At 51.1% G+C, this 13,280-nt stretch overlaps 1 protein-coding gene across 5 annotated transcripts in view; it reads right to left on the reverse strand.

The window, feature by feature from the left end:
• PPP1R12B (protein phosphatase 1 regulatory subunit 12B) overlaps nucleotides 1-13,280 on the reverse strand; it is a 105,749-nt gene that overhangs the window by 4,554 nt on the left and 87,915 nt on the right. For all 5 annotated transcript variants that reach the window (XM_030473566.1, XM_030473565.1, XM_030473564.1 and 2 more), the window contains 5 exons: nucleotides 10,968-10,984; nucleotides 10,173-10,317; nucleotides 8,853-8,957; nucleotides 8,557-8,610; nucleotides 6,763-6,813 (listed from right to left, as the gene is read on the reverse strand). In XM_030473566.1, coding sequence (XP_030329426.1) covers nucleotides 6,763-6,813; nucleotides 8,557-8,610; nucleotides 8,853-8,957; nucleotides 10,173-10,317; nucleotides 10,968-10,984 — 372 coding nt within the window. The remainder of the gene's footprint in view (nucleotides 1-6,762; nucleotides 6,814-8,556; nucleotides 8,611-8,852; nucleotides 8,958-10,172; nucleotides 10,318-10,967; nucleotides 10,985-13,280) is intronic.

The raw sequence follows: 13,280 nt of genomic DNA on the forward strand, positions 1-13,280 counted from the left end.
AGCACAGGCGCCAGCTCCCACCACTCCCATTGGAGCAAATTCCTCCTTTCACAGCCCAAAGCCCCTCTCCAGGTTTCTTGTAGCCCCTTTAGGCACCGGGAGCTGCTCTAAGGGCTCCCTGGAGCCAGGCTGAACAAGCCCAGCTCTCTCAGAGAGACGAGGTTTACAGGTACCACCAACAGCCTGTGCCAGAAACCCAGCAGAGCCTGCAGACACATGGCTCTTCTCCAGCTCAGACACCACCAGTGAACTGCAAACTTGGGAACAGTCTCCAAGCTGGGAATGCGGAGTCCACCCATGCCTGAGGCAGATGGATGTTAGCAGGGGGAAGCGATAACGTGGCTATTCCCCAGGAGGAGAAGAGAGACCCATGACTTACAGTCGGTGACACATTCTGTCTCCTGAGCCTGGAAAGAGTTTTGCTCAAATTTTCCCTCTCAGCTCTCAAAGCACGTTGGGAAGAGGGATGACTGGAACTCACCGCTGGTGAGGGGTGAGTCAGTGGCAGGTTTGGGAATACTGTCACAGATTTAAAGCAGGAAGATGGGGAGATGATTTCATCTGACCATCTGCACTATTCAGGCCACGAACACCCCCATGACACACGCCTGGTCTTGAACTGGGACTCCTGGGAAGGGGAAGCCACAATTCCCCTGGGTGGTTTGTTTCTACCATTAATCATCCTTGATATAATTTGTGTGCTAAGAATAGCTTTGTCTCTACCTCTGTGCCACTTCCAGCCCATGAGAACACACTGCTGCTGCCTGAAGGGAGCTGACTATCCCCACTAACCTGCAAAAGGCAGGTACGGCCCTAAGAAAGAACCATTTACAGCTTTATTTTAGCACTGAACCAATGAAGTAGCAAGGAAGGATGTAATTTAAATGGGTGATGTGTGAGGGCAAAGCTTGTGGAAGGCTTCTCCTTGGATTTCAAACACTAATTGCTCTGCACTTGATTTCAAACAGGAGAATGCAAAAGGAAGTGTACCTGGTGCAGCTCCTAGTGCTTCACCTGCCTCGGAGCCAGAGCGCAGGAGGCAGTGAGGATGCTGCAGCCTGTGAACTCAGACTCAAAACCCTCTGTTCATAACGAGGGAAGGAGTTCATCCTCTTTGTCAAGTGACCGAGGAAACCTGCTGAGGACTGACCAGCTGCAGGTCTTCTAAAAATCACCTAAAATGTGTGTTTCTCATAGCACCCCTACAAATTATTGCATTGTTCGTCCTGACTTTGGATTATCTTATTTGCTGGGAGCCAGCTTCTTGCTGAACTAAGTGCAAAGGAAAAAGAATTGTACCATGAGCAGCCACGCAGCATGATTCACCCATTCCAAGGTCAGGTAATGGAAGGGGCTGCTGGCTTGCCCACTGCCACTGACCAGCCACCCCAAAGCCATTTTCCAGCATTAAGCCCCAGGGCAGCAGCTGATCCATCACCCTCCAGGGGCCATTCCAGCACCATCCACCCAGCCCACCAGCCTCGTGTCAAGGCAGGGAGCACGTCCTCCTATTTCTCTCCCAGGTGATGGGCTCCGTATGGATAAGGCAACCCCCCGATGCGGTCGGTTAGTGGAACGGCGCGGTCAGCATCATCTGCCAAGCAGAGCGAGAGTCAGGCTGAGCAGAGCCTCCAGCGACCCCAGGCCTTTGGCTTTCGGATCCTTTGCCACATGCTGCTTTTGAGCCACAAGCTTCATCAGCCACCCTTGAGAGCAATGAGGCAGAGGGGGAACAGCCCGGCCAAAGGAGTGGAGACCTGCCTGGAAGAGTGGAAGAGGGAGGCGAGATGAGCCGGAGGGAAAGCAGCTACAGCTCCTCTGATTCGGAGGGCTTGGCAGGCAGAGAAAGCCTGGCTACGACCCGGGTCAGAGCCCTGTTTTCAGCCAGCAGTTGCTCATTCATCTGCCTCAGAGTGTGAATCTGTTTGAGCTGGTGGAGATTCTGCAGAGAGTGAGAGGAGTGGACAGAAAAATAGAGACAGAACACACGAGGGAGACAAAAGGGCACAGAAACGTGAGTTTAGTCCACGAGCAGTCAAAGGAAAGAAATAAAGAGAATAAAAGAAGAATGAGTAGCAGTGAGTGGTGGAGGGGCAGCAGCTCAGGTGCCGATGGGGAAAGCACATTGAGGGCATTCTGGGAACCATCCCTTTCTCCAGGGGCCACCAAAGCCTTCTAAAGGCCAAATGAAGGGATTTCCCAGCACAAAGCAGGGAACATTCTAGTTTACCCAGACAGTGAGCTCCAGCAGTGCACAGCCCCGGGACTTAGGAACGACTGTGGGAACTCTCACCACTGACTTACCACCTACACAGGCTCTGAAAACGCTGCTGCATCTGAGGATTCCTTTCAGACCCCTCTTCTTCATGTATCTCTCAAAGCTAAAGCAGTCTTGGGTAGCAAAGGGCCATAAGGGCTTCATGGGAGGTTTTAAAGGCACAGACTGAAGTACCTAAAGTGTCACTGTCCTGACCACTGAGACACATCCACATCCCTTGTCCCTGCGGCACGTGAATGATGGCTCTTGGGTCTGCTCAGAGGTCTGGGGTGTGTGTGTGGGGTTTCATCCCTGTCCAGGTTCAGCTCTTCCCTGTCATGGGGCTCAACTTAACTCTGATCTCCAGAGGTGAAAAGTCAGAACCTCAAACCACTCATTTTCAGTCGAGGTGTTTGAATGACAGCATCTTAGGTGTGAAAACACAGCGTTCTCTATTACAAAAGAAACTAGTGGGCAAAGGACAGTAGAGAAACAGCCCTGAAGCTGGGGCTAGCACAGGAACAGCAGCAACGGGGAGACACAGAACATCAAAGCAGGCGAAGGGGGAAAATGGTAAAAGCCATGCAGACATCACGGCTGCTCCAAGGATGTTCTTCCCAGTGATGCTGAAGAAAGAAAGCAAGCATGTGCTGGACATTTACACCAAACAGAGGTGCCAGGACACGCGGGGGCTGCAGAGCTGCTTTCTGAGCAGCGTCCCGTGCCTCCCTCCTCCCCACAGCTCATCGGGTACCACGGCCACGTGAACCAGGAGCCCTCCTCCGCGGTGTAGGGAGCACGGACACTGTGCAGGGAAAGGCAGGAAGGGGAACATCTGTGGCAAGAGGAGGTTTAAGTTCAAGTGAAGAAATGCCAGCCCAGAACCAAAGCAGCTCTGCAAACCAGCGCGCTCCTCCCATGTCCTCTGGCACGTGGCTTGCAGCGGCAGGGAGGAGACAGAGGGAAGGGTCTGCTGGGAAGGAGATTCCTTTCTGCCATTTGATTAGCAGAAAGTGCTCCAAGGGAGGTCACTGTCCTTAACCAGAAGCAGCACAGACAAATCTGCTGGGACGCAAAGAACTTGCACGAACATCCATCCAACCTGCATGACATGGAGCTGGCTGCAGTTGGCAGAGAACCTGCCTCATCCCAGGACGTTTTGTCCAAGGGCCCATTTGTGTATAAAAGAGAAGCACTTTGTGTAGCCCCCTCCCATCAGGTCCATTCTTAGCTCCCCAAAAGCACTACCTCTGCTCCTCATCAAGGAGCAAAACCAACAGAAGCAAGGCAGGCGAGTGCAGGGAGCCAGCAGAGATGGGCTTTGAACCCATCAACCTGATGGAGCAGCTCCTGCCACTTGGACTAGGTTAAGACAATTCTGACAGGTCCTGATACAGAGCTGCAGGAGCTTCAGGGACACCTTGGCAGTGAGATGCCCTCTCACCAAATCTCAGCCATCCATCCATCACTGAAGCCACCCGAGCCGTGGTGGCGCTTGGTTAGGACCTCGCACGTCTGTCCTGGGATAAATCACACCCAGGAGCTGCTGGAGGATGGCTCATACTGGAAGAGCCATATCATGGATCATAAACATCCTCTGTTTTATCACAGGGCACACGACTGAGCATGTCTGGCAGAAAACATCAAGCATATGTGAAACGGGTGCCGTGCTACGGGGAGGGAAAGGATCGTGGTCGTTTTAGAGACCACCTTTATTTTTCCACAGTGATATAGCACGGAACCTCAGCGTGGCATCATCAGCTGCAGCTTTGCCTCAGCACGCTGCCACAGATGATGAAAAGGATCACTTATGTAAAGGGGTGTGTGTGCTGCAGGTAGGACAGCCTTCTATTTACTCAAGAAACCCAGCACAAGCTGGGAAGCTGGGAATGAAGCCAAGGGCAAAGACCAGAATCTGGCCAATACTGCTGTGATTGCTTATCCCTCTGCTTGATACTTGGCTCACCGAAAGCAGGTTTCTCAGTTCAGCTGTACCTGCCTGCAATTAAAGGATTTTGTGCCTGCAACAGTAGGGGAAATAAAAATGCCCAGAGCATGCACAACATAGAGAACCAGGAGGTGCAGTGCTGCTATGGAATAAAGAAGCTCCTGTGACCTTCAAGAAAAATTGCTGTGTTAAGTTGGGACCTCAGGCACTTGGCATTCAATTCAGTTCAGTGCAAATGCTCATTTTCTTTCTCCTTCCTCAGGCAAGTTGCTGTATTTCCAGTCACATTCTGCAGCCACTTAGGAAAATGCTGCACTGCTTTGTCACCTTCACAAGGGCTGGTCTGCAGGAGCAGCTCGGGCACCAAGGGCTTCTTGAGATTACTGTGTTTGTCCTGCTCCTCTCCATTTCTTGATTGCTTCATTAGCAAGGGTTAAACTCATGAAAGGAACAAAGCTCATTACCTCAAGTGTAGACTGAAATACAAAGTGTTTCTGTCACAGAAACCCAGGACCATCCTGCAACCGCTGCTGTGCCGCCTCTGCCCAAGAAGTCAGCTGCAAGAAGAGGAGAGCCCTGGCCATGACATTTGATGCACAGGACTGGACACAGACACCCCAGCATCAAAGACTGGATGGGAGCCATGCTTGACTGGTTCAATTCAAAGAGCAGTGGGAAGAATCCCAAACCCCACAGTACTACCTAAGACCTAATAACTTGGCCTGTCTGATTGTTTCCTCTTGCTGGTCTCCATGTTAAAGGACACTGGTGGATTTGCTGAAGTCACTTACTCCTTCTGCTTCTGCTGGACTACTCAGCTACTGCAAGAAGCAGGGATGAAAGTCCAGCCAGAATGAACAGATTTGTCTTCCTGGCTCAACTTCCACATGAGAGATGAACACAGATGTTCTGTAGAGGTTATCTCACTGCAGGCAAACACAACTGGGCTGACTCTCCTGCTTTAAGGTGCGATGAAAGGGGACACAAAAGTCCCACCCTCGAGGACTGATTGCTCATGTTCAGTTAGGCCTTTAGCTCATGTCTCCAGCACGTCTCTAGGGGCAAGAGAAGAACATGTCAAACTTCTATCAGTGCTTCTCTTTTGCACCACCAGCGTCCATCAGTCTGCAGCTCAGGACTACCCAAACCAGAGGTGCTTCAGCTGCATCCAGCAGTTCCTACAGGCACCTTCTTTCATTAATTGCCTTCTGAACCAAAATAAATGTTTCAAAACTGACAGGCCACTAGAGGACACCAACTTGTCTTTTTAGTCCATAGACCAAGCTGGTCTGCAGTGATCTGCATGGCTGAAGAGACAACACAAACCGCTGCTGTCAGCGTCGTCTCTTGAAGGCCACATTTCTGTACTTACACAAAGGTCTCTCTGGAGTTAAAGGTTGCTCCTGTTCAGTGAGTAAAGAAATTTAGACATATTCGGTCCTTCCTCCTTCCCCTTCTGACTAACACAGACACTTGTTTTCTTCTCTGAGAGAGACACGAGAGCCTTTACAGCGAGACTCCACCAAATCGTTCTACTACTTATGGCAGCAGAAGATGCAGCACAAGCCAACGGGTCCTTTCAAAGATGGATGCTTGGTAAATACATGAAGCTTCAAATAGAAACATAAAGTTGGAACCTCCTCCATCAGTGCACTGCGTCGAGACACTCACAACCCTCAGGTGGGGCCCTTCCTTCCGAAAGTAGTTTGGTCCCACCTGGATCATGCTCAAAGGGAATGAAAGCACAGGGCACAGAGCAAACGGGGCCATTCTGTGAACACCAGCATCAAACCAGAGTGTAAATGATGTAACGCTGCCAAAGCAGCGCGACGTCCTGGGTGCACTTAGGTGGCAATATACACCCACTCTGCTTCCCACCCTGCAGTGCTCCCCGCCAGCCCCGTGCTCGCAGGGCAGCCAAGCCATGGCAGGAGGAACCGTCCCCCGGGCAATGCCACCAGAGAGAGAACGCGAAGGAGCATCAGTGGCAGATGTCTCGTGACTTCAAGCCATGCTGCACATTTCATCAGGAAGTGAATTCCTCTTGGCTGAAATCACCTCCAGGCTGACTTACTGACACAGCCTTCCAGTGGCATGCTATAGGAAGGGAGAAATACAACCACTCTTGTGTTTTGTCCTGGCTAGTGTGCGTGACCTCAGAAGCCAGCTTTGTCTTCTTACCCATCTGGAGAGTACCACAGCGGCTTAACGTGGGCTGCAGACTGTTCAGAGCACAGAGGATCAGCACATGGAAACCCATCGATGCCACAAAAGGTTAGTTTTGGGAAGCATTTAAAGGAGAACAGCTCTCACTGTTCTCGGATCAAACAGCACAACAAACATGGTGCAATCAGATGAATGATAATAGGACAGTTTATTAGTATTTCATGTCTGGCCATTAAAGGAAGTTCTGACTGCACATAGGAACACGCTCAGAGGTGACACGAGTCCCTTCCCAGGTACATCTTTACTATCCCACTCCTGGGTGACAATCCCAGAAGACATTAACACAAAGCATAAACCCCAGAATGGGCAGAGTGAATAGATGATTTCCTACCTTCATCTCCTCTTCCATTTCCGAGAGTTTCCGCTCCAGGGCTCGCTTCTCCTGTTTACGAGGATTCATAACAAAGATGGTCACAAGGATGTAGAAGAAAAACTCACAGTGCGTTTTCTTCTAAAGAAGAGTCTTGTATTTCTGTAGGAGCCTTCACTGAAAAGCATCTCAAAGCAATGCACAGGTTACAACAAGGAGCTGGGCTCGTTTCGGCAGATCCTGAGCTCTCTTCATACCTCTTCAGTGATTCCCGCCCCCCTCCCAGCGATCCCAGTTTTCAGGACTTTCTGATGTAACCTGATTTTGAGCTCTGTGGGTGAAGCCGTGGATTTAACTGCACCCACTACAGGAGGCAACGAGAAAACTCACCCGGCCCGTGAAGTAAGAAGCAGGGAATGGTGCCTGGAAATCCTCCTCCCTGATTAATTTAGGGCTTCAAAGCTGACTGCTCTCAGTGTATTTTGGAAACGGATGATTACACAGGTTGGCTCTGCCGTGTGAGTACTGGTGGTGCCCTCAGTGAGAGCCAGAGCCCTTGCAAGAGGGAGAGCTGGACTCTATCAAGGACATTCTCAACATGAGAGGGCTCAAACCACCCCAGGGAAGTGCACTGAGCAGGAGGAAACAGCAAACCTCCAAGTGATGTCCCCCAGCATCGATATTCAGCTGACAGTGGGGTTGTATGTTTGATAACCCCCTTTAGCCTCCTTGAAGCACACCCAGGAATCAGGCCCGCATGGATCATTGCCCTGAGTATCTCAGGGTTCAGAGTGGTGTGGAGGTGCTCAGCTGAGGTTACACGGCAGGGCCAGGGCCTGAGCATCAGCTCAGCTTCAGCAGTCAAAGCCTGGCACCTGCATCACCCACTTGTACCAAGGGCTGGTGTGTGCTGCCTGCCCCTGTTCAAAATGGGGATCCTGAACACCACCTCCTCCAGACTGTATCTGGCAAATCCCAGGAAGTGTTTGCACATAAATGATTAAAGGGCTTTAATCATCCGGCAAAGCTTCTAAAGCTTCAGGAGATGAAACATTTCAGGAGGAACCTCCACTTCAGGCGACTCTCCAGCATGAAAGTGGATGTTACCGAGAAACTGGAGCCAGGCTCCAGCTTTAATTAACCACATGGTGGGAGAATGAGCATTAATGGCCATCAGCTGAAGCACAGGATAAGATATGAAGAGAAAACAAATCACTGTGAGGATAGTTAAGAACTGGAAGAAGGGGCTGCAGCTGCAGAAACTCAACATTTCATGAAATGATGAGACAAAGCCCTGACTAACCTGCCTGACTCTGCTGGGATCTCCTCGGGTCCCTTCCAATCTGACTGGAGCTATGGTCACTCAAGGCAGAGATTTAGCCAGGCTCTGCCCATTCAGCTTAGCTCACTGCAACGAATCTGACTGTTCAGTGGAGAGGAAGGAGCATTCAATGATCCACATTTCAATCTCAAGACAGACACCCAGCTCGTGTTTTGCCTTCTTCCCCTCACCATCCCAAAACTTCATTTATAAGGACCAAGAATAATGTAAAGCACGCTGGACCAACAGTCTCTTAGCATGATACAGTACAATTTGTTGGTCTGCAGCTTCCTGTAACAGAAGAAAGAAATCAGAACTAAGCTCATTCCCAAAGAAAGCAGAAAAGTCTCAGAACACAGTTATCGCTGTGCACTGCTCCACAAGGCAAAACTAGAACTTCTCTTTTAATTAACACTTTCCTGCAAGAAATTACGATGCTCTGCAGAGCAACATGAGGCAAAGGCTGTGACCCAGAAGAAAGCAGAGGCACGTACCCTTTTCTCCATCTCCAGCATGCTGGACCGGTCCGAAGTTTTCTCCTGTTTCTGCTATGGAAATTAAAAATAGGAAGCTTTTAAAGCATCACAGGATGCTGCCCAAAGGCCCAGGCAGAAGCCTGGAGAAGAAGCAGTGCTCAGAGAATCCCTCACACTTATTTCTGTGAAAAATAAGTCTCCTCTGCAGCACCTTCCCTCCCAAGAGCTAAATCCTGTCTCACGCTGGAGCAAGTGTTGGCTTGTCATGGGCTGGGGCTCAGTTCCTCCAGCCCAGGAGCCTGTTTTGGCCTTACCTGGGTTGCTTTCTCCAGCTTGGATTTGATGTCGGCCAACTCAAGCTGGGCTTCTTGCAGTTTTGACTTCAGCTTTTGATTTTCGGACAGGGCGCTTTCATATAACTGAGATATGAGATATGAAAGAAGAGATTTCAGTTAGCGCAGAGCCAGCCCTGCAGCAGCTCCGAGCAGAGCCAGCAGCAGGGTTTGCTTTGCTCCCCATGCCAGGGGATTCGAAGGACAAACAGAACTGCTCTGGATGCTTCACTTGTGTTTCCACAATCCATACGAACTAAGAAAACAGCTGTTTCATTTTGCAGGGTGTTTAAACGCAGCCAAGAGGCAAAGAAAAGGGATGGTTTTCATTTAGGGAAACCAGCAAGCATAATAAAGCCCGAAGCTGTCTACCCTGGATGTATGTGAACCTGTGGTTCTGCTGTGCTTCCCAACACAACACGGCCTCGCTGCCCTTGTTTGCTTTTTGCTTGAAGAGGAGAAAGGAGCAGAGCTTTAGGCCACTCCAAAATGGATTTTTTTCCCTTTCAATTCCTTCAAACCAGCAGAGTTTCCATCCCTCTGAGAGGACAAACGAGGCGTCCTGCCTGCCTCTTCTGACCAGGCATGATCATGCAGAGGAGGGGGTGTTGCCTATGGGGGAGGCTTTTCAGCATCAGTCATTTCAGAATTCAGGTCAGAGAAAGACAGAATGAATCACAGAATCCCAGCCTGGTTTGGGTTGGAAGGGACCTTAAAGCTCACCCAGTTCCAACCCCCTGCCACGGGCAGGGACACCTTCCACTAGAGCAGGTTGCTCCAAGCCCCTGTGTCCAACCTGGCCTTGAACACTGCCAGGGATGGGGCAGCCACAGCTTCTCTGGGCACCCTGGTCATCTTAATCCCTTTATTTCTGACGTGGTCCCTGCACTGAGGCTGTGGGTGGCAGTGCACATCCCTTTCCAGGATTGTGTTGAAAGGTTCAGAGATTGTAGAAAAAACAATTCTGGGATGTTACAGCAGCAAAGTAACTTGTGGGGATGTGCACGTGTAAACCATGCTGCTGTGCTCACCAGTATCTTTCCTTGCTCCTTTCAAATCCCTCCCAGCATTTCCCCAGCCTGACTCCTCAATCCCTCTCAGACATCTCACTTCCACGGTGTCCTCTCATCCTGTGTCCTTTTTCAACCCCCTGCAGGGCAGATGCATTTGAAGAAGGCCGGTGTGACTTCCAAAAGCAATGGTAACAGACAGTGAAAATGAACTTTATCTTTCCAAAGCCTCCCAGTGCACGTTTCTGCAGCAACAGGCAGCAGTGACAAAAACACAGGTAAAAAATCCTACTTTTTTGTAGTCCCTGTTACTCTCCTCTTCCGCTCTGCTGCTGAGGGCAGCCAGCCGGTTCTCCCTCCGGCTATAGGCACTGGAGCGGCTGGAGGCACGGTCGCTGTAGGACTCGCTGCTGGTGGGGTTCGTAGCTGCTTCCAACCTGAAACGGGAGGAGGATGTAGCACCAGGGAGCTGCTTTCCTGTGGGACAGCCAGTGTGAGCCCCACTGGTTGGGACTTGAGGCCGTGGCAGACCCAGCGGAGCACCCTCCATCCTGCAGCACAGCCACCGCTGCTGCAGGAACTGGGGGAAATCCAGTGGGAATCGGCCCAAACCCCCAATGGGCAGTAATTTCATAGAGTCATGGGATGGTTTGGGTTGAAGGGACCTTAAAGCTCCTCCAGCTCCAACCCCCTGCCACGGGCAGGGACACCTTCCACTAGAGCAGGTTGCTCCAAGCCCCTGTGTCCAACCTGGCCTTGAACACTGCCAGGGATGGGGCAGCCACAGCTTCTCTGGGTGCATCCACAATTTCCCATGGGCCTCTCATCTTCACGGTGGGAATGGGCTCCATTTCTGATGGGGCACAGAGGGTTTCTTCTCTGCAGAGTAGCTGTTAAATAATTTGGGGAGCAAAGGACAGGAGCAACCTGGCCCAACAGTTGAGCCAAGGTTAAAAATAAATGCCCAGTACCAGCTTCAGCTTGTGCTGCTGATTTGAAGCACAGGGAATCCCCAAAACCATCCCAAAATATGCTGTTCATAAATATTAAATACAAAACACTAAAAACTAAATAAATCAATTCTTACCTGGAAAGTCTTTCATGCTGAAGGAGAGAAAAAAAGAAAAAGGGAATTAATGAGGAGAACAAAAGGTTCAATTCAACAACGCAGCAGCAATTTCCTACCTCTGATACCAGCACCTCCCTCACCACAAGCTCACAGCATTAATTCCCATGCCCAAGCTGGGACTCACGGATCCTGCCTGAATCCTTTCAACTGCTTCACTGAAGCATTTCAAGACTTCTTTTCTTTTGCAACCCTAAAAACTACGGATCATTGTTCCCCAAATTCTAGCATCCAAAACCGAAACCCATCCCTTTGAACCAAACCCAACCTACTGTTTCCCTCTTTAAATCAAATTATTCCTCCTGACTTTGATCACTGCCCTGTGCATGACGTGGGTGAGAGGGGTTAACGGACCACGACACGTGGAGCTTGCTGCCTATTTGTGTGGAACATCAGGAAGTCACAAACGGCACTTTTTCTCCATGTGCAAGTACCTCCCCCAGGAAGAAAAGCCTCACCGGGGCAAGGAGACACACAGCAGAAGCTGCACAAGGAAGGAGAAGACCCCTACACCATCCAAAAGGGTGGACATGTGTTAGATTCTTCTTTAAACATCATAAAAACGTAGAACAAAATGATAGAATGGTTTGTGTTGGAAGGGACCTTAAATCTCCTCCAGTTCCAACCCCTGCCACGGGCAGGGACACCTTCCACTAGAGCAGGTTGCTCCAAGCCCCTGTGTCCAACCTGGCCTTGAACACTGCCAGGGATGGGGCAGCCACAGCTTCTCTGGGAAAAGTCTGTGCCAGCGCCTCAGCACCCTCACAGGGAAGAGCTTCTGCCTCAGAGCTCATCTCAATCTCCCCTCTGGCAGGTTAAAGCCATTCCCCTTGGCCTGTCCCTACAGGCCCTTGTCCAAAGCCCCTCTCCAGGTTTCTGACAGCCCCTTTAGGGAGGTCTCCTTGTAGGGAGAAGCTGTGGCTGCCCCATCCCCGGCAGTGTTCAAGGCCAGGTTGGACACAGGGGCTTGGAGCAACCTAGTCTAGGTGATGGAGGAGAAAATAATACCAGACCTGTGGAAGCTCTTGCCACGTGCTTCCACCTCCACCTGCACCGTCAGCTTGGCAACCTCCAGCTCCTCCACCCGCTGCTCCTTCTTTTAATACAACCACAAAACACACATTTAACCTTCTGCAGCATTAGCTGGCTCACTGTGCTGAGCAGTAAGTCACGGAGAAGGTTGTATCTGCTCAGAGATACTGGAAATTCCAAGGTCAGGGTCAGAAGGAGGTTTCCTGGAAAGAGGAGTTGGAGGGGAGCAGGGAAACAAGAGTCGAGGCACCAAACGCGAACTTGAAGCTGGTCCTTTGCCTGATTTCTTCTTGGATGGATACTGTGCAGTCTCTCCAGGTTAAACAAGGAATGCTGAGAACCTGCTGCCTCAACTGCACCAATGCATTGGGGGTTTTCCCTTCTCCTGGCAAATTTGGAACAGTGCTGCTGGTTTTGCCCAGACTCCTTCATTTCCCTCGGGATTGAGTCTGACTAAAGCATTCAGAGCCAGGGAAGTGTCGGGTTGTGAAATTATCCTTCCTGTGATCCAAACAGGGTCACAGCGCTGCGGGGTTGGGGACGGGAGGACCCCAGGGAGAAGTGTGGCGCTGGAGGCGGCTGTCCTGGTTCAGGAACCGGCACGGAGCCGCTGGCACACCGGCTCCAGAGCACTGAGACACCCAAGGGGTGCCTCTTAAAGGAAAACTCAAAAGCACAGAGTGCTTCCAGGTGTCTGGTAACCTCAGCTCTTAGACCTGAGAGATCACAGCTTCTTCCCTGCCGTCCATCCCATGGTGGGCAGCACATTCAGGTAGGACAGCAAAGGGGTTCAGGGAGGTTTGCCAGCCCTTCTGGACAGGGTCAGAGGGGATTCAACTGGGTGGGCTGGGAAAAAACAGGATGTCTGAGATGGGACCTGAGAAACAGCGCAGAGACCATCACAGACCCACAGACTGGTCTGGGCTGGAAGGAACATTAAAGCTCCTCCAGCTCCAACCCCTGCCACGGGCAGGGACACCTTCCACTAGAGCAGGTTGCTCCAAGCCCCTGTGTCCAACCTGGCCTTGAACACTGCCAGGGATGGGGCAGCCACAGCTTCCCTGGGCACCCTGTGCCAGCGCCTCAGCACCCTCACAGGGAAGAGCTTCTGCCTCAGAGCTCATCTCAATCTCCCCTCGGGCAGGTTAAAGCCATTCCCCTTGGCCTGTCCCTACAGGCCCTTGTCCAAAGCCCCTCTCCAGGTTTCCTGGAGCCCCTTTAGGCACTGGAGCTGCTCTAAGG

This window comes from Strigops habroptila, chromosome 18, assembly GCF_004027225.2.
Source record: "Strigops habroptila isolate Jane chromosome 18, bStrHab1.2.pri, whole genome shotgun sequence".
Taxonomy (NCBI): domain Eukaryota; kingdom Metazoa; phylum Chordata; class Aves; order Psittaciformes; family Psittacidae; genus Strigops; species Strigops habroptila.